The sequence below is a fragment of the Pan paniscus genome, chromosome X (genome assembly GCF_029289425.2).
Source record: "Pan paniscus chromosome X, NHGRI_mPanPan1-v2.0_pri, whole genome shotgun sequence".
Taxonomy (NCBI): Eukaryota; Metazoa; Chordata; class Mammalia; order Primates; family Hominidae; genus Pan; species Pan paniscus.
The window spans coordinates 85,322,134-85,344,297 of record NC_073272.2 but is presented as its reverse complement, the minus strand read 5'-3'; the positions used below and the strand labels follow the sequence as shown (position 1 = coordinate 85,344,297).

The 22,164-nt window shown below is 37.3% G+C and overlaps 1 protein-coding gene and 1 pseudogene across 5 annotated transcripts in view; both read left to right on the top strand.

Annotated features, from left to right (window-relative positions):
• The window catches only part of CHM (CHM Rab escort protein), a 187,413-nt gene extending 179,424 nt beyond the window's left edge, over window positions 1-7,989 (top strand). For all 5 annotated transcript variants that reach the window (XM_003824441.6, XM_024927340.4, XM_034950572.3 and 2 more), the window contains one exon: window positions 4,330-7,989. In XM_003824441.6, the coding sequence (XP_003824489.1) occupies window positions 4,330-4,521 (192 nt within the window). In that variant the 3' untranslated portion in view covers window positions 4,522-7,989. The remainder of the gene's footprint in view (window positions 1-4,329) is intronic.
• Window positions 7,990-19,039: 11,050 nt separating this feature from the next.
• LOC100985265 (swi5-dependent recombination DNA repair protein 1 homolog) lies at window positions 19,040-19,763 on the top strand (annotated as a pseudogene).
• The last annotated feature ends 2,401 nt before the right edge of the window (window positions 19,764-22,164 follow it).

Here is a 22,164-nt window from a genome sequence, read left to right as displayed (position 1 = left end):
TATATCCAAAGTCTAGAAATAACACAAAGGAGAAATGAGCCCAATCTAGGAGTCAGAGAACCTTACGGAGAGGGATATAACAGAAGAGTAGCAATTCTCCATCTAAATCAAAGACAGTAGAATTGAAACATTCTGGATGTGAAGAATAACATTGGTACCAGTCCAGGATGTAAAAGATAAATATCATGGTGTATTGTTTCATACAAATAAACAGGTATTAGTAAATCAAGAAGTCTGAGAGATGGAGGCTAGATGAAATGGTATATGATAAGATCAGAGAAGGTAGGCCTGAAGGGTTTTATTTTCTATAGTAGGAATCTTGGATTTTATCCTATTGGTGATGGGGAGTCATTGAAGAATTTTAAGCCAAAAATGGAATAAACAGAATTTTATTTTCCATTGACCCATCTGAGGATGGCATGGAGATGGATTATATGGGGGAACTCTAGAGGCAAGGAGACCAGTCCAATTCTGAGGCTATTGTAGTTGTCTAGTTGAAAGATGGTGCATGTCTGGGCTATGTCAGTGGGGAAGGAACAGATGAAGTTAAGAGATAGAAGATAAAATTGATAGAATTTGATGATTGTTTGCATGCCAAAGATAAAAGGGAGGGAGAACTTTTACAGATAGTAAAAACAGAGATGTAAGACAAAAAGACCATTAGGGGAACGGAAGTATGAGGTAATGGCTTTGTCTGACCTAGGTCCTGCTTCTACAGGGGTTGCGTGTCTCTAGCAAAGGAGTATGGTGAGTCTCCGGGATGGAGAGCAAAGACAGGCATCTGTAATGTTTAATTTCCAGATAGCCATAATAAAAAATGCAGTTAGCTATAGTTACCATGCTGTACATTAGATCCCCAGAACTTATAGCTGAAAGTTCATACCCTTAAACCAACAGCTCTTCACTCCCCAGCCCCTGGCAACCACCCTCAACTTTTTTAGATTCTACATATAAGTGAGATCATGTGATATTTGTCTTTCTGTGCTTGGCTTATTTCACTTAGCATAATGTCCTCCAGGTTCATTTATCTTGTCATAAATGACAGGATTCTTCAATTCAAATTTGACAAGAGAGCAGATTTTAAGTATTCTTACTACAAACACACACACACACACACACACACACACAGTGGTAACTATTAGTGGTGATGGACGTGTTAACTTAATTGTGGTAATCATTACACAGTGTATATCAAGTGACCTTGTACACCTTAAATATATATACTTTTTGTCAATTAAGTATTTAAAAACTTAAATTGTCTATAGTAATTGGCATGTCCAAAAACATATCCTTGAAGTTTTTTTATTCTGTTACCCTGTCATACTAATAAGTTCAGCTTAAATCTTGACATTTTTACTTATGTTATTATTAGTAATAATGAAAATAGCTACCATATATGTCGGCTTAATCTCTGATATTTTATAGATAAGGAAGCCAAAGCTCAGAAATTGAGAAAGCATTCCCCAAATCACATAGCTGCTAAATCGTAGAGCCAGTATTTTTACTGAGGCTATCTTTTCAAAACCCGTGAGCTTAAACAAGTGCTATAGTCCTTAAAGTCCAGGGAATGGAAATTCTATCAAAAAGCAAATAGTTGAACAAACAGTGAAGAGTTTTCTTCATTTGAACAGTGACTTGTTAAAATTACTATATGCTAAATTAGACTATACCAGTATCACATGTAGGCTTGTATTAGTCTGTCCTCACACTGCTATAAAGATACCACCTGAGACTGTGTAATTTATAAACAAAAGAGGTTTAATTGACTGACAGTTCCTCATAGCTGGGGAGGCCTAAGGAAATGTAAAATCAGGGTGGAAGGCAAAGGGGAAGCAAGGCATGTCTTACATGGCAGCAGGAGAGAGAAAGCAAAGAGGGAACTGCCAAACACTTTTAAACCATCAGATCTTGTGAGAAGTCACTATCACGAGGACAGCATGGGGAAAAGTGCCCCCATAATCCATTCATCTCCCACCAGTCCCTCCCTAATACTTGTGGATTACAATTGCAAATGAGATTTGGGTAGGGACATAGAGCCAAACCATATCATTCTGCCCCGACCCTTCCCAAATCTCATGTCCTTTTCACATTTCAAAACCAATCATCCCTTCCCAACAGCCCTCCAAAGTCTTAAAACTCATTCCAGCATTAACTCAAAAGTCCACGTCCAAAGTCTCATCTGAGACAAGTCAAGTCCCTTCTGCCTATGAACCTGTAAAATCAAAAGCAAGTTAGTTACTTCCAAGATACGATGGGGTATAGGCATTGGGTAAATGTCCCCATTCCAAATGGGAGAAATTGGACAAAACAAAGGGGCCATAGGCCCCATGCAAGTCCAAAACCCAGCTGGGCAGTCATTAAATCTTAAAGCTCCAAAATCTCCTTTGACTCCATGTCTCACATCCAGGCCATGCTGATACAAGGGCTAGGCTCCCACAGCCTTGGGCAGTTCCAACCCTGTGGCTCTTCAGGGGATAGGCACTGTGCCTGCTTTCATGGGCTGGCATTGAGTGCCTGTGACTTTTCCAGGTGCATGGTGCAAGCTGTCAGTGAAGCTACCATTCTGGGGTCTAGAGGACAGTGGCCCTCTTCTTACAGCTCCACTAAACAGTTCCCTAGTGGTGACTCTTTGTGGGGGCTCCAAACCCACATTTCCCTTCAGCACTGCCCTAGCAGAGGTTCTCCATGAGGGCTCTACCCCTGCAGCAGACTTCTGCCTGGCCATCTAGGCGTTTCCTAACATCCTCTGAAATCTATGCAGAAGCTCCCAAACCTCAACTCTTGTCTTTTGTGCACCCTCAGGCCCAACATCACGTGGAAGCTGGCAACGCTCGGGGCTTGCACCTTCTGAAGCAACAGCCCAAGCTGTACCTTTATTCCTTTTAGCCATGGCTGGAGCTGGAGCAGCTGGGATGTAGGGTACCTTGTTCCAGGGCTGCACAGAGCAGTGGGGCCCACCCAGCCCACTAAACCATTTTTCCTCCTAGGGAAGATCTCTGACATGCCCTGGAGACATTTTCCCCATTGTCTTGTCTATTGACATTTGGCTCATCATTGCTTATGCAAATTGCTATAGCCAGCTTGAATTCCTCCCCAGAAAATGGTTTTTTCTTTTCTCCCACATGGTCAGACTGCAAATTTTCCAAACCTTTATGCTCTGCTTCCCTTTTAAACATAAGTTCCAATATGAAGCCATCTCTTTGTGAACACACATGACTGAGTGCTTTCAGAATCAGCTGGGTCACCTCTTGAATGCTTTGCTGCTTAGAAATTTTTTCTGCCACATACCCTAAATCATCTTTCTCAAGTTCAAAGTTTCACAGATCTCTAGGGCAGGGAGAAAATGCTACTAGTCTCTTTGCTAAAGCATAGCAAGAGTCACCTTTGCTCCAGTTCCCAATAAGTTCCTCATCTCCATCTGAGGCCACCTCAGCCTGGACATCATTGTTCATATCACTATCAGCATTTTGGCCAAAACCATTCAACAAGTCTCTAGAAAGTTCCAAATTTTCCCACATTTACCTGTCTTCTTCTGAGCCCTCCAAACTGTTCTAACCTCTGCCTGTTACCCAATTCCATAGTCACTTCCACATTTTCAGGTTATCTTTTAGCAGTACCCCACTCCTGGTACCAATTCTCAGTGTTAGTGCCTCTTACACTGCCATAAAGATACTACCTGAGACTAGGTAATTTGTAAACAAAAAAGGTTTAATTGACTCACAAGGCCACATGGCTGGGGAGGCCTCAGGAAAGTTACAATCATAGCAGAGGGTGAAGGGGAAGCAAGGCACATCTCACATGGTGGCAGGAGAAAGAGAAAAGGGGGAACTGCTAAATACTTTTAAACCATCAGATATTCTGAGAACTCACTATCACAAGAACAACATGGGAACAGCTGCCCCCATAATCTAGTCACCCCCTAACACGTGGGGATAACAATTTGAGATGAGATTTGGGTGAGGACTCAGAACCAAACCATATCAAGGCTCTATAAGAAATCATATAAACAATATTAAGGAAATTGTATTTCTATTGATATATAGAATGAATGTGTTTCAGTTCTCAACAATCTGAACACTTGATAATGAACCTGATGAGGTACTGCCATCCTTGAAGAGTGGACCTGAATACATGTATAGAATTAAAGGGAGAAGTCATAGAATTCTGAAAACAGACTTACGGAATTTCATGTATTCTGATAAAGTGCTGTAGCCTGTTTAAGCAAATTTTTAAGGATAAAACACTTAATTTTTTTTAGTTAATGCCAGAAATGCACACACATTTTAAACCGATTTCCAAAAACGATTTTATCTTTTCTTCCTTGGCCAGGCTGAAACACTTTTCCAGGAAATCTGCCCCAATGAAGATTTCTGTCCCCCTCCACCAAATCCTGAAGACATTATCCTTGATGGAGACAGTTTACAGCCAGAGGCTTCAGAATCCAGTGCCATACCAGAGGCTAACTCGGAGACTTTCAAGGAAAGCACAAACCTTGGAAACCTAGAGGAGTCCTCTGAATAATGGATATACACCAAACTGGATACCCAACTTTGGAAATTTTGACTGATCTCAGAGTCTACTTGATAGAAGGACTGTTTGAGAAATGTTAGAAAGCAGCAGCAATTATAAGGCAAAATAGGTAATAGAAATCCAAAAGGGGATTTTCCTTATAGAGGACATTCCAAGAACACACAACACTTATAAAGCACATTGACTTGCTCATTTTAAATACCAAACTTGTGTGACTAGCAGATGAAAATTATAAATCAATTGATTCTCAGGAATGTAACTGTGGATATGAAAGTGATCCTATGCATTGTTAATAATTCCATGGTCTTAGGACAATTTTGCTTACCACTTTGGATCTTTGTTTGAAAGCCACATTTTCAGAACCAGCTCATGTATTTTCTTTGGTTATTTGAATTATATTTTCTTTATGGACAAGAGCATCATAACATAATGATAAAAACATATAGAAAAACTAAAGTATCATGATCTAGATAGAAGCCTGTATTTGGAATACAGGTTTGTTTTGCTTTCTATGTTGAGAAGCATTGAAAATGCTAATATAAAGGTGTTTAGACATTTTTACGAACAAGTCAGTGGTGTTTTTTAGTATCAGTAGTGATATTTGTTTGTAAATTATTTACATATTGGGAAAGGTCAATAATGAAGAAATGAAAGAATGGAAGGAAAGGTGTGGATAGGCTCATTGGTATTTGGATATTCTGTCTGTCAAGTAACTAGAGTATTAGGCTAATTGTCTACAGACCTAATTTAATCCTGGCTGTCCTACTGATGATATTTGGTAAATTGTTTAACTTCTGAGCCTACGTTTCTCCATATATAAAGTGGAAATAGTATTACTATGCCTACTATATGAGAATGGTTATGAAGACAATGCAATGCCATGTTTAGAATCGGTTTGCCAGAAGAAAATTGTTTTAGAATTTTCCCATTGACTTGATGAATCTCAAAAGTCTCACGCAGGAAATAATTGCTTGCTGTCAGTCAACTTCCAAACAAAATAGATCACAGTGTTTTTATTGCATTAAGCTTTTTAAATGAAAATTTCTTTTTTAAAGTAGTATTTTATAGTCTTACAGACCAGTAAAAATAGTAACAAGTAGAATTGTGGTTTTGAAATATTACTAAGGAAAACACTCTATAAATTGTTTTATTCCTTTTCTGGTAGGTAAACCTGCAACCACCAAGGACTCCAAATTGTGTATGACAGTTGGTAAGCCCTAATATACACTACATAAAAACGTTAGGGCTGCCTGTAATCCCAGCACTTTGGGAGGCTGAGGTGGGTAGATCACTTGAGGTCAGGAGTTCGAGACCAGCCTGGCCAACATGGCGAAACCCTGTCTCTACTAAAAATACAAAATTTTAGCTGGGTGTTATGGTGGGCACCTGTAATCCCAGCTACTTTGAAGATGAGGTAGCAGACTCACTTGAACCAGGGAGGCGGAGGTTGCAGTGAGCCAAGATTTTGCCACTGCACTCCAGCCTGGGTGACAGAGCAAGACTCTGTCTCACAAAAAAAAAAAAAAAAAAAAAAAAAAAAAAAAAAGGGCTGTACATAGGCAGCAAACTAAGCTGCAGTGACGTTGCCTATATTTAAATTTTCTCAAATGACCAAGCTCTGATGGTCTACTTTATTTGAGCAATAGTTGAGACTTATAATTGCCTGTAAATAAACAAACAAATGAACTATTTGTTTTTTTTTTCACAACATCTGGCCTATATTGTCTGTCAGGAAGCCATGGCTCCAATGTAAAGTACATAGTTCTTACATACTTCAACTGCAGCTGGTCCCTGACCTCACCAGGTTTCAGAGATGTTCTTAAAGGAAGCCAGCTGTGGCAGGTCACAGATTCATGGGAAATGGAAAGAACCAAGGAATATAGCTCTTGCCTCACCTTTCTACCCACTGCAGATATAGTTCAAGCCAGAATAATGGAAGAACTTAACTTACTAGCCTCTCAGGCTGCTCCTATCCCTACCTCCCAGTGTACAGCCCCTCCCCATCTCTTTAGTCCCCTTTCCCTCACTTCCCCTTTTATAATGTCACACAAATCAGGGACAGTAGGATCACATTATAACCTACTTTGTCACAGGGATTCGATTTTTCTTATATCAAATCATGTTTCCTGAAACCCAGCTGGGGCATATGCACTCAATGTCTAATACATACTTATTAATGTACCAGATATTGGCCTTGCCCCTGGATATCAGCAATATATTATAAAAGGTTCCAGTAGATGAGACGATTGAGTCTGAATACAATTGCAGTAAATTGTGCCAATAAAGATATTGTACTGTTACGGTCTTAGAGTTAAAGCCGCTTGAATGCAGCATGCACATTCATGTAAACAGACAATCAGGGTAGGCCTAGAATAACCACAAAAATTCTATTGGCCTTACTGCAGCCACCTATATGTAGAACAATGGAGGAGATAGTTTGTGGTCCATTATTGTACCCTGTTTCATCCATTAGCATCAGAATCTCTCTTTCAGGTCATTTATTAAATATGATTGAAATGTTTAAAAGTTCCTGAACATGATTCATGATGATTAAAATATCATACAACTGATAAAAGACTTTAAGAACTTTATATATTTCCCGTTGCCTCAAAATGTAACAGAAATTATTCTTAGAGCTTTGTTTTTAGCTATCCTAATTACTGCAAATAAATATTTGTTCTTATAGTTTTAAATCAAAAAGAAAAGTCTTGTTATAAAACCTTAAGCTTGAAATCATATTAATAAAATATATTGTACATAGTGGAAAATTTTCAGTAGCTAATTTAAAATTTCAGAAAATGCTATTAAAGAATTTTGATTCAAGTATTTAAACTGTTTAGTTATGCATGCTTCTTATTAACCGAAAATGATAATACCATTTAGTTTAGTGATCAGTATGAGAACCAATACCTAATCCTATGTTGCTATTGTATTTTTTCCTAGTTGGTGTGCCTGCTCAGAAAAATATATACTGTATGTGTATACATACCTGTGTATATATAAAAGGTCAATTTATATATTTTTCTATAGGAAAATGGAGTAACAAGTTCCCTATCTCCCATATTTATTTGTCCATAGTAAAATGGCCACATTGATGATCATTTCTAGAACTAGTTTCTGAGATTGTCAGCCCTTTGTCTAAAATAATGGCAGTATTAATGATTGACTTCTGTCACTGCCATAGTTACCTGTATTGGCAGCCTTGGTAGCCTTTGTCTAAAGTCCTAAAGAGTTCCAAAAAAAATTTGTTGAAATTTAATTGCTAAATAGTGGTTGGTGATTCTTTACAGTAGGAATTGTAATAATTTTCTTGCAAGTAAGTTATTTACTGCTATTGATATTGAATAATTTGTCTTTTACTCAGATATATTTCAAAAAGCATGAATATATGATTATTCATAAATTGTATACTTTACCAGTAAGTTTTCAGAGGAAATAAAGACTTTTAAATCCTTTTCAGTCATGGTGTCATATTTTGTAATACTTGCATCTTTTATATATGCCAAGAATTTGAAGATTGCCTTTAACCTGATTTATGTTTTAATATTAGTCTAGTATGTAAATACTTAATTGTCAAGCTGTATATTTGGTTTTGTTTTTAGGCATCTGCCAACTGTGCTAAGTTTGTGAGAAAGGCAATGAAATAATATAGGGGCATGAGCTACTTTGCAAACTGTTCTAGATGCCAACATTAGTGCCAATATCAAACAAAGGTGGATGAGACCTTCCTCTGTTTGGAATCAGTGCTGTAGAGGCTGTGCGGCATGGGCTGTGAATTTACAGTACATTGATTGCCTACAGACTGTTTTCACATCTCACTTACATGATGAGAATCTGAAAGGTTTTTCATATCTGCTTTGTAAATGAGAACCTGAAATGTTTTTCTTTAAGGGGTTTGAGTCCCCAGCAACTCATTTGCAAGAGACAAGAGACTGCTGATGTTCTTTTTATGCAGAAATTATTCACTAAACTATGATTTGCTATTGAGTCAAATAATTAAAGCAGACTCACACTTTTTGTCAATTTCAAGTAGTTTCTAAAGTTCCTCAGTAAGGAGACATTAAAAAGATAACAGGACTCTCAAAACTGGCAGCTTATCTGTGAGATTATTAATTAATCAATTTTAAGAAAGATAAGATTAATTGAATTTTTAAATAAACAGCTGTATTATCCTTCAAGCACCTTGAAACTCATACAATATTCACACTTTAAAAAAAAATGGTTCCAAATGTTTGAATTTTCTTTAATGATGGCTGTTTAAAAATACTGGTTAAGTGGTTTAACACTTAGTATCCCAAGTCACATTTTGAAGGCCACTTTTCTTTCCATTGATGCACAATTTAGCTTTGGGGCTGCAATGAGATACCCTTGTGGTATAAGTTGCCATGTCTGCTCTTTCTGGTGATGATGACTCCTAGGACAATATGACAGGTAATCATTAGAACCTGGATCCTGGTAGACTGTAGGGTCTTTTTGGTCTATCGTTGAAGGGGGATTTGTGCTTGTAACTCCTATTAATAGGACTTACATGTGTAAATCTTCCTCCTGTCAATGAGACAGTTGACTCCTAAAAGAAACATTCTTTAGAGGTGGACACTGTAACTGATCTAGAAGCCTCAGTGAATTGTCCTATTCAGGATTTTTATGTGTGGGGAAAAAAATAGAATGAGTGTACCAACTTAGCCAAGCATTTTCTCCAGAACTTGAAAAGATGAAATACTAGCACTTAATTTTTCCATTTCCATTTCTAAAATATGTTAGAAACTACTGCTCTATGTGTACTATTAACATAGCATTTTTTCTCTTATTTTTAAAAGTAAAATAAGTTTGCCCAAGGTTGTGTTGAAATCACATTTTAATATGTCAATACCATCCTGAAAGTTCTGGAAATTAACATCTTAAAGCTATATAATAAAATCCAGTCTCATAACAATCAAGGAAATGCAGACAAACCCAGGAGATATGTTTTGTTTATCAAGTTGGCAGAATCCCAAATACTGATAATAGCCAGGGTGGTAAGGATGTAGGGGAAAAGACACTCATACATTGTGAGTAAGAAAGTACATAAGTAGGTTACAGCATATTCAAAGGACAATTTGGCAGAACCTGTCAAAACTTTTTTTTGCAGATTATTAAAATGGCATTATTTTTAATATTTACAAATTTTTTCAGTGCCACTTTTAGCTTCAGGCAGTACATATGAAGGAGTATTACATGGGAATATTGCATGATGCTGAGGTTTGGGATATGAATCCCATCACCCAGATAACATAGTACCCAGTAAGTAGTTTTTCTTAAATTATTATTATACTTTAAGTTTTAGGGTACGTGTGCACAACGTGCAGGTTAGTTACGTATGTATATATGTGCCATGTTGGTGTGCTGCACCCCAGTAAGTAGTTTTACAATGCGTGTCCCCCTCCCTCCCTCCCTCCCTCCCTCCTCTAGTAGACTGCATTGTGTGTTATTACCATGTTTATGTCTACATGTGCTCAGTGTTTAGCTCCCACTTACAAGTGAGAACATGCTGTATCTGGGTTTTCTGTTCCTGTATTTGTTTAGGATTATGGCCTCCATCTCCATCCACATTGCTGCAAAGGCCATGATCTCGTCTTCTTTTTTTTTTTTTTTTTTTTAATGGCTGCATAGCATTTCAAGGTGTGTAAGTACCACATTTTCTTTATCCAGTCTGCCATTGATGGGCACCTGGATTAATTCCAGGTCTTTGCTATTGTGAATAGCACATTGATGAATATATGAGTGCATGTGTCTTTTTGGTAGAATGATTTATTTGGCATCAGAAATGCAAATCAAAACCTATCAAAACTTTAAATGCAGATAGCCTTTGGCCAAACACTTTCATTTCTAAAAACCCAGCTTATAGAATGTTTTGTACATGTGCACAAAATACAAGGTTCCACACTATAGCTTTGTGGTTTTATTTAATTTTTGAAATAACCTATATGTTCATTAAATGGAGACTGGCTTGAATTGTTAATATAGGCATTTAATAGTATAGAATACTATGCAGCTGCGAAAAGTAAGGTGCATCTGTATGAAATATATCTCCAACATGTTTAAAAACCAAGTCACAGAATGGTAAGTATATATGTGTAAAAATCAAAACCCTGTGTTTATTACATATATATGCCTATCATAGAAAATTTTTGGGAAGTTACATACTAAAATGGTAACTGGTTATGTTGGGAAGAGATTAGTATTCGTAGGAGGAGAATGAAAAGACTTCTAATTCTACATAATTGTTTTAGTTTTCCAGTTTTTTATAACTAGCAAGTATTCACGTATTGTTGTATTTAAAATTTGAATCTGTTTAGTAATCCAAAGCCAAGTTCTTAGGTGGCATGTGGGACCTCCAAAAATAGTGACTTCAGACTTTGGGTTACATTGATGTTTTATAAAGTGCAGTTCAGATATGAAAGGTAATAATCAACGGGTGACTAGTTACATAAACTATGATTCATCTCTTACAATGGAGTACTATGCAGTTGTAAGATGGAATTAGGAAACTACTGCTTATGTGATCACCAGAATACACTTTTAAGTGACAGAAGAATATACACAAATGTGCATGTATATCTTCATTTTGTGTGAGAAAGGTAGGGGCATTCCAAAACACATATTTAAATAGTCACCTATTGTGAAAGGGAGGAGGCAGGGTGGAGGAATGGAAGCTAGACCTCTTTGTACCTTGTTTTATAGTTTTGACTTTGAAACCAAAAGCAATCCATAAAATGTGAAGCCTTTAATAACCATGTATTGAGTTGTTGGCATAACTGTATGTAGAATTAGGTGACTTTAAAGCATTGGTATAGTTTGGATCTATGTCCCCACCCGAATCTCATGTTGAATTGTAATCCCTAATGTTGGAGATGGGGCCTGGTGGGAAGTGATTGGATCATAAGGGCATATTTCTCATGAATAGTTTAGTACAGTCCTCTTGGCACTCACCTCATGATAGAGAGTGAATTCTCACGAGACCTGGTCATTTAAAAGTTCTCTTTTGCTTCTGCTTTCACCATGATTGTAAGTTTCATGAGGCCTTCCCAGAAGCCAAGTAGATTCCACCATCATGCTTCCTGTACAGCCTGCAGAACTGTGAAACAATAAAACCCGTTTTCTTTATAAATTGCCCAGTCTCAGGCATTTCTTTATAGCAATGCAAAAGTGGACTAATGCAAGCATAGTATTTAAGTATATATTGTAAGATATGGAGATGGGTAGAGAACACAAATCTTAAACTTTATTGAGTGGACTTGATGATAGTGCTAATATTTATTGTGATAGATAATGTTGATGGGATTATTAACATTTAGAACAAGAAAATAATATAAAAACAAAGATAAGTAAAAACCCTGTGCTCTTTAGTTTGAATCAGATCAGTGTATGCATATGTTCAAACTCATCAAATTGTACAGATTAAATATGTGCAGTGTTTGGATTTCAATTATACCCCCCCCCAAAAAAAAATCAATATACACTCAAGATGCAGTTACTTCTTTCTAAAAATATATTTTCTAGCTAGAAAATTGGCAAAGGCTACTGGTGTTATGTCAAAAGGACATAAGAACCAATGTGAAGGAACTCCCATTGGTCACAGATAAGGCCATTTGAACATCAAGAGTGAATAATGATACTCCAAAAAGCAAACGAACCTCATTGACCAGCCATGAAGATTGCTAAGGCACTCTTTGTTCTAGAAACTAATAAAGAGACGGAAGCAATTATCATATATGTCCTGTAAAGACTGTATTTCAGGATATCCAAATAGTTGTTAAAGGAAAGTTCTTGTAGAAGAATCACAATTAATAAATGCATGAGGAATGATAGAATTAGAAAAATCACTGTTTTATAAACTCAATATAGTATAATAATGTACCTAGGCAATGATTATCAATGACTGCTAAAACCTGTAGTTGAAAGGCATCACTCGAACCTACTGATCAATCTTAAAATTATTATAAGTAGAAAGGCAGACATTATAAGTTTCCTTGTGTGTTGAAATAGAAAGTATACAGCATTGCCTAGGAAGAATTCTTGCCAAAATAAAAAAATAAAATGAACCTAAATCTAATCAAGCCTTTAGCTCTAACTACCAGCTTACAGGCATGAGGGGGACAGGAAAGCATGCTAAGTGACATCATGAAGATACAACATGTAAAATTCTACAGGACAAATGACCCAATTTTATCAACAATTAACTGGCACAGGAAAAAAAAAATGGAGGAAGCATTATTACAGACTAAAGGAGATTTTAGAGATATCAAACAACTGCAACATGCTGACCTTGTTTTGAACAAATGACATCTTTTTTTTTTTTTTTTTTTTTTAAGATGGAGTCCTGCTCTGTTGCCCAGGCTGGAGTGCAGTAATGTGATCTGGGCTCATTGCAACCTCTGCTTCCCGGGTTCAAGTGATTCTCCTGCCTTAGCCTCCCAAGTAGCTGGGATTACAGACGCAGGCCACCATGCCCAGCTAATTTTTTTCAGCTAATTTTTTTGTATTTTTAGTAGAAACGGGGTTTTATCATGTTGGTCAGGCTGGTCTGGAACTCCTGACCTCAAATGATCCGCCCACTTCAGCCTCCCAAAGTGCTGGGATTACAGGCATTAGCCACAGCACCCAGACTGACATCTTTTTTTTTTTTTTAAAGCAAAATCCAGACCGTTTTGAGACAATCAGAGGGAATTGAACATTTACTGGATGATAGTTGATATAAGGAATTCATATTAATAGTGTTGAATGAGATAATTTTAATTTTTAAAAGATATCTCAGAGATTTTAAAAATAGATGAAATAAGTAGAACAAAATATTAATGATTAAATACATGATATATGGGGAGTTGTTTCTATTATGCATTTTCTATTGTGTTTAAAATTTTTCATAGTAAATTTTTTAAATGACAGATAAAGGTTAATAATAATATATAGGTTAATAATAATAACCTACCTGTACATTGTTTCTTCCTTTACAACATAACTACCCTCCACTATTTCTGAAAAGGAGGTCCTATAGGATTCAGTTCAGTCCTATATACTTTGTTTTATAATGTTTTGAAACCAGGGACTCTAAAAATCACCTGTTTAAATTTATTACCTTTGATTGATGTCTTCCCAGGCCAGAGGAAGAAAGAGAAAGAGGTAGTGTGGCTGAGCAACACTGGCACAGGGCAAGGTCAGGAAGAATAAACATGTTTACAGAGTCAGCCCCTCTCCCTCTCTCTTCCCCTTAGTTAAAAATTTAAAAATGAAAATGGCATTATTGAGTACCATGGAGTGGAGGGAATTTATAATCTTACGACTTAGATTGCCTACTTTATTATCACCAATCTATGATGAAATTGTTAATGCTTTTTAACCTCTAAAATGTTTCTATCTAGGCAGTTTTTAGACGTTGCAACATGGAGTCTGCTACTAATTTCCACACATGAAACCTTTTTGATGCCTCACATTTGGACTTGTGACACTATTCTATGAGAATCTGTTGAATATTTTTTTTCAGAAACAGCCGAAAATATATATTGTATAATATATGCTCCAATTATCCAGTCAAAAATTCAATCTTTGCCCTATATTAAAAATATAATTTATTGTGAAATGATATATGTATACATTGTGAAATGATTACCACAATCAAGATAATTAGTATATTCATTTATTCTCAGTTTCCTTTATGTTTGTATGTTTGTGGTGAGAACACTTAAGTTCTACTTTCTTAGCAAATTTCAAATATACAATACAGTATTATTAACTATAGTCACCACGCTGTACATTGGATCATTTCAAAATATATACATGTATCAAAATGCTTAAACCATAAATATGTGTAATTTTATTTGTCAGTTATGTCTCAGTAAAACTGGAAGGATATAAATATAGTTTCACTGTTACTAGCTGTTGCCTTCAACAATTGTCAGTAATGGCGCAGTAGATCTATTGTGTTTTTTTTAAATTTTTAAAATATACTTTAAGTTCTGGGATACATGTGCAGAACGTGCAGGTTTGTTACATAGGTATACACGTGCCATGGTGGTTTGCTGCACCCATCAACCCGTCATCTACATTAGGTATTTCTCCTAATGCTCCCCCTCCCCTAGCCCCCCACTCCCCGACAGGCCCCGCTGTGTGATGTTCCCCTCCCTGTGTCCATGTGTTCTCATTGTTCAACTCCCACTTATGAGTGAGAACATGTGGTGTTTGGTTTTCTGTTCTTGTGTTAGTTTGCTGAGAATGATGGTTTCCAGCTTCATCCATGTCCCTGCAAAGGACATAAACTCATCCTTTTTTACGGCTGCATAGTATTCTATGATGTATACATGCCACATTTTCTTTATCCAGTCTATTATTCATGGGCATTTGGGTTGGTTCCAAGTGTTTGCTATTGTGAACAGTGCCACAATAAACATACATGTGCCTGTGTTTTTATGGTAGAATGATTTATAATCCTTTGGGTACAATTTTGTTTGTCAGTTATATCTTAGTAAAGCTGGAAGAAATAAACATAGTTTCACTGTTACTAGCTGTTGCCTTCAACAATTGTCAGTGATGGGGCAGTAGATCTATTGTGTTTTTAAATTTATTTTTATTTTTCTTAGAGACAGGGTCTCACCGTGTCCCTGAGGCTGGAGTTCAATGGCGCAATCATAGCTCACTGCAGCCTTGACATCTTAGCCCCAAGCAATCCTCCCACCTCAGCCTCCTGAGTAGCTGAGAAAACAGGCACACGCCATCACACCTGGCTAATTTTCTTTTCCTATTCTTCTTAAGGGCTGAGTGGAGATCATGCCAGTTATTTTTGTCTAACTTGTGCTACCAATGGAACAAGTGAATAAGCCAACTGAAATCTAGGATTTTTAAAAATCAAAGTAGTTGATCCAGTAGAGTCAAAAGATCTATTCATCTTGCTTACACACATGGTAAATTACAATTCATCACTTTTCCTCAATTTCCGCATGCATTTGGGCACACAATCTTACTGATTTTTTATCTCAGAATATCTTCCTGATCACAGCCACCTCCTCTTTATTCCCACGACCCACTGTTATCATTCTCTTTCAGACTATTCTAATGAGTCATCCTGACACCAGGCTCTTCTGTCTACTCCAATACCTATTGAGGTAGAAATCACCTCATTGGTTCCTTCTTCTGCTTACGCATTATGAGAAGGAGGTCATTTAGCATAGGAACACACCACAGATATGTAAGAATGAAGCCGTTAAGTAGGTATCCCCAGCCTGCACCATATGTGGCTGTGACGAGATAGAGCTTGGGACCCTGAGCATAGCTCAGAGGATAGGAAAAAAATTACAGGTAACACTCGTAGTGCCTACTATGTACTAGGCTCTCTTCTGTTAATCTCATAATAACTTGTAAGTAATTATCCTCCATTTTATAGATGAGGACATTGATGAGGAAACTGAAGTGCCGAGAGATAGAATGACATCCAAGGTCATAGTTGGAAAGGCTTGGATTGCTCCTCTGAATTGGTACACATCAAAACATGTTTATGAACTAGTAAATAGTAAGATTCTGTTCTTTCTCATCATAATGAACTACATCTGCCTGTCCTACCAGTGGCAGAGTTTCACCTAAAAATTAAAAACACATAAGAGCCCTGATCATGTCAGTCCTTTAAAACTGCTGCCTATAAAATACAATCTGACCTCTTCAGTATACATGTGAGTTCACCTCCCCAAAATACAAAATATTCCTCTCTTGCTTCATCTCCTGTCATTCTACCTCCCTTCTCACCTCTCACTCTATTCTTCAATCACAATGAACTTCCCACTATCCTCAGACTCTGGCCCATTGCACATATCATTTATTTTTCTAAAATGCCCTAACTCAGCGGTCCTCAACCATTTTGGCACCAAGGACCAGTTTTGTGGAAGAGAATTTTTCCACAGACGGGAAGCAGTACAGGGATGGTTTCAGGATGAAACTGTTTCACCTCTGATCGTTAGGAATCAGATTCTCATAAGGAGCGCACAACCTAGATCCCACGCATGCCAATTCACAATAGGGTTTGTGCTCCTATAAGAATCTAATGCAGCTGCTGATCTGACAGGTGGCAGAGCTCAGGCACTAATGCTTGCTTGCCTGCCACTCACCTCCTGTTGTGCTGCCCAGTTTCTAACAGGCCGCAGACTGGTACAGGTCTGTGACCCAGTGGTTGGGGACCCCTGCCCTAACCTCTAACCTCTCTCTGCTACTACCACACCCCTTTTCTTACAACAAATTTATATTCTGTCTTTAAAATCCAGATGTAGTGTTACTTCGACTGCTAATACTTTGGCAAAATTACTTTTCCCTCTGTGGAACCCACAGTACTGTTCATAAAGTACTTACTTCGTTGGATTCTAAGTTTTCTGATTTTGTTTCTGTCTTCTAGACAGTGAACAACTTGAGTGCAGGGACCCTGTCATTCATCCTTGTGTCCTCAGCACATGACAATGCCTGACTCATTGCCATGCATCACCTGCATAACCCTGCTCCTCTGGCCACAGTAGACTCGACCTAGGGTGGGGGCAGGCCCCTGACCCACTTTGAAATTGAGATCCATAATGAGTTTTAAATTTTCTGGGTGGCTGATACGTACCATGAAACCTCTTTAGCTATAGGCAGCCATATCTTCCACTAGGTGGACAGTAGAGCAGAGAAAATCTGTTTGTAAAGAAAGAAAAAACAGAGATGAGAGACACAGAACTGCCAGGTGAACCTAGAATTGGTTTCTGAGAGCTTTCTAATTCTAATGATACTGGAGGTCCAGTATCATTCCTGCCCTGAGGGTTTGTGATACACTCCTGTATCCTTATAATCAAATCCCCTGCTTTGATGTTCAGAAAACACCACTGGATTTCTGACACTTGCACACAAAATGTTTAAACGAAATACACACTTCTGGGAAATGTCATTTATTAGAACCTCTGAAAATGCCTCTACCTGCTTGAGTGCAGGCACATGATCACCTGCACCAAGTGTAGCAAGCGCATGAGCAAGTGCCCCATCTGCCGGCAGTATGTGGTGCAAGTCGTGCACATGTTCAAATCCTGAAAACAAGGATCTCCCAACAGGGAACTTGCCCCTAAAATTGATCCTTAACATTTCAAAGCACAGAAGGGACTAGAAAATTACTCTTAAAAGGCTAAAACTGTTTTTAAAAACTATTTTCACAACTAACTGGGGACAGAAAGGTTCACCCTAAATTGTAGAAACATCAGTCCATACTATACACCTGTCTGCCTGTGGACACACTGGATTTCTTGGGTTCTACCAGGCTTTATTACATGTCCCCTATCACTCACTGTCGAAGTCAGGCTGTTTACAACGTATGGTCATCAGCTACTGCTCTTTGGAGGACACTTGTCCTGTTTTCTTGTTTTCCTTTCATAATTTTTTTCTAACTTAAACTACTCAGATGTTTAAAACGTATGTTCTTTTTGGATGAAATCACTGTCCACAAGTGGCCAACATGAAACATGCTGATCAATGGTCTCTCTTATTATTCATGCATATCTATATGTGTATGTCTGTGAATGCATTTGTGTACTATGCAAATTTACATTTATACTGATTAGCAAGTGTCATAAAAGGTTCAGGTCCAAAGCTCCATACAGAAGGGACAGTAAAACACCAGCACCATTTATTGAGGAAGGTATCCTTTTCCCTATGTATATTCTTGTCACCTTTGTCAAAAAATCAGTTGGCTGTAAATATGTGGTTTTATTTCTGGGTTTCCTGTTCTTTTCCATTAGTCTATGTGTCTTTTTGTATCAATGCCATGATGTTTTGGTTTCTATAGCTTGATACAGTATATTTTGAAGTTAGGTAGTATGATGCCTCCAGCTTTGTTCTTTTGTTCAGGATTGCTTTGCCTATTGAGGGTCTTTTGTGTTTCCATATGGATTTGAGGATTGTTATTTCTATTTCTGTAAAGAATGTCACCTCTGATCATCAGGCGTCAGTTAGATTTGCATTTTGATAAGTATTGCACTCAATCTGCTTTGGGCAGTCTTCTTACTTTAATGATGTTAATTCTTCTGATCTGTGAGCCTGGGATGTCTTTTCATTAGTTTGCATCCTCTTCACTTTGTGTCATTAGAATTTTTTAGTTTTCCTTGGAGAGGGCTTTCAACTCCTTAGTTAAGTTTATTCCCAGGTACCTTTTTGTAGCTATTTCAAATGGGATTGCTTTTTTTCAAAATTTTGGTAGGTACATAGTAGGTGTATATATTTATGGGGAATATGAGGTGTTTTGATACGGGCATGCAATGCATAATAATTGCATAATAGAGAATGGGGTATCCTTCCCCTCAGGCATTTATCCTTTGTGTTACAAACAATCCAATTATACTCCTTGAGTTATTTTTAAATGTACAATTAAATTATTATTGACCATAGCTCTCTCGCATGGCCCCACCTTGGTCACAGGATAGATTTATGGCTGCAACTGCATGTGCTTTCTGCTCATGCTGGGGAGAGCAGAGAGGTAAACCAAGATTTCATTTTCAAGATGGAAAGTCAGTCAGACTCAGCTGTGGTTTTGCCTAGTACTCCACAGGCCTTTGTGAATCCATCATCTCCCCGTACAACTAGTTCATGAAAACAACCTATGAGTGCAACACTTAAAGAAAGATTAAGGAAAACAAGATCTTCATTTAATTCCTGTTACAATGTGATAAAACGTCTTAAAGTAGAGAATGAAGAAAACAATCAGAACTTTTCAGAGAAACCAGCGTATTCCACAGAGGAAAACTGTTCGGAATTTCAAGAAAATTTTAAACACATAGACAAGTGAATTTGAAGAAATCACATATTTGAAAAATACCTTCAAGAATATCAATGTGAGTGAATCTCAGTCACTTGATTCTGTGTCATTCAGTGCTCTCCAAAATGAGTTTGTGAATTAGAATCTTCCTAAACAAGAATTAAACGAAGAAAAAGCAAAATTGGTGAAGCAGGTTCAGGAGAAAGAAGACTTTCTTTGGAGGCGAAATCTTGTCCAAATGTATATAGATCAAAGAATGTTGATCGTCTCAGTTACAGTTGTTAATAAAGAAGTAGAGAAGCTGTAGCCAGCCGTTGCTTTATGAGTTGTAGTCAGCTATGTCTGCAGAGAACAAGAAAGTAAACCTACTCAATTGATAGACCACTATGGGTTAGATAATAAATTGCTACACTGTAACAGAAGTGAAGAAGAATTTATAGGTGTTTAATTCCTAATCATTTCTCCAGAATATCTTTGAGAATAACAACTTAATTAAAAGATACTTGTACATTTTAAATGGAAGATAGAAACCATTAGGGCTTAGAGGAAGGTATCCTGATGAACATCAATTTAGGACACTCTACTATATTAATATAAATTAAGTTGTAGAATGAAAATGTAGTATTTGGATAGATTTGCCGAAGAAAATTTGACATTTAATGTAATATGAAAAAAATTCAAATCATGTTGAAAAAATCATTTGGGCAATTCTCTAAACCAGTTTTAATACATTGCTTTGTGTTTTTTTGTGGCAAAATGATTTATTTTAAATGCCCAAAATTGTCCAATCTGGTGAATGTCTAAATTTCAAGTGGTCTAAAAATGCCCGCCTCTCTCCTAAGTCTATAAACCTTTTTTCCATCCATTTACTACTACATATTTCCATCTGATGACCTAGCAGGTAATTAAACTCATATGTCCAAATTTTTTAAAAAAATAAAAATAAATTATTATTGACTCTAGTCACCCTGTTGTGCTATCAAATACTAGGTCTTATTCATTCTATTTTTTGTCCCCACCTCCTTCCCACACCCCCATTACCCTTCCCAGCCTCTGGTAACCATCTTTCTACTCTCTATGTCCATGAGTTCAATTGTTTACATTTTTAGATTTCATAAATAAGTGAGAACATATGACATTTGTCTTTCTGTGCCTGGCTAATTTCAGTTAACATAATGACCTTCAGTTCCATCCATGTTGCTGCAAATGACAGGATTTCATTATTTTTATGGCTGAATAATATTCCATTGTGTACCACATTTTCTTTATCCATTTATCTGCTGATGGACACTTAGGTTGATTCCATATCATGGCTATTGTGAATAATGCTAAAATAAACATGGGAGTACAGATATCTCTTCAATATACTGATTACCATGTTTTTGGATATCTACCCAGCAATGGGATTGCTGGATCATATGGTAGCTCTATTTTTATTGTTTTGAGGAACCTCCAAATTGTTCTCCATCGTGGTTGTACTAATTTACATTCCCACCAACAGTATACGAGTGTTTCCTTTACTCCACCTCCTTGCCAGCATTTGCTTGTTTGTTTGTGTGTTTTGTTTTATTATACTTTAAGTTCTGGGATACATGTGCAGAACATGCAGGTTTGTTACATAGGTATACATGTGTCATGGTGGTTTGCTGCACCCATCAACCCGTCATCTACATTAGGTATTTTTCTTAATGCTATCCCTCCCTTAGCTTCCCCATGACAGGCCCCAGTGTGTGATGTTCCCCTCCCTGTGTCCATGCGTTCTCATTGTTCAACTGCCACTTATGAGTGAGAACATGCGATGTTGGGTTTTCTGTTCCTGTGTTAGTTTGCTGAGAGTGATGGTTTCCAGCTTCATCCATGTCCCTGCAAAGGACATGAACTCATCCTTTTTTATGGCTGCATAGTATTCCATAGTATTCCATGGTATATATGTGCCATATTTTCTTTATCCAGTCTATCATTGATGGGCATTTGAGTTGGTTGCAAGTCTTTGCTATTGTGAATAGTGCTACAATAAACATACATGTGCATGTGTCTTTATAGTAGAATGATTTATATTCCTTTGGGTATATACCCAGTAATGGGATGGCTGGATCAATTGGTATTTCTGGTTCTAGATCCTTGAGGAATTGCCACACTGTCTTCCACAATGGTTGAACTAATTTACACTCCCACCAACAGTATAAAAGTGTTCCTATTTCTCCACATCCTCTCCAGCATCTATTGTTTCCTGACTTTTTAATGACCGCCATTCTAACTGGTGTGAGATGGTATCTCATTGTGGTTTTGATTTGCATTTCTCTAATGACCAGTGATGATGAGCTTTTTTTCATATGTTTGTTGGCCACATAAATGTCTTCTTTTGAGAAGTGTCTGTTCATATCCTTCGCCCACTTTCTGATGGGGTTGTTTTTTTCTTGTAAATTGGTTTAAGTTCCTTATAGATTCCGGATATAAGCCCTTTGTCAGATGGATGGATTGCAAAATTTTTCTCCCATTCTCTAGGTTGTCTATTCACCCTGATGATAGTTTCTTTTGCTGTGCAGAAGCTCTTTAGTTTAATTAGATCCCATTGTCAATTTTGGCTTTTGTTTCCATTGCTTTTGGTGTTTTAGTCATGAAATATTTGTTCATGCCTGTGTCCTGAATGGTATTGCCTAGGTTTTCTTTTAGGATTTTTATGGTTTTAGGTCTCACATTTAAGTCTTTAATCCATCTTGAGTTAATTTTTGTATAAGATGTAAGGAAGGGGTCCAGTTTCAGTTTTTTGTGTATGACTAGTCAGGGGCTTATAGATAAAACTCCCATCTCCCTGGGACAGAGCACTTGGGGGAAGCGGCAACTGTGCG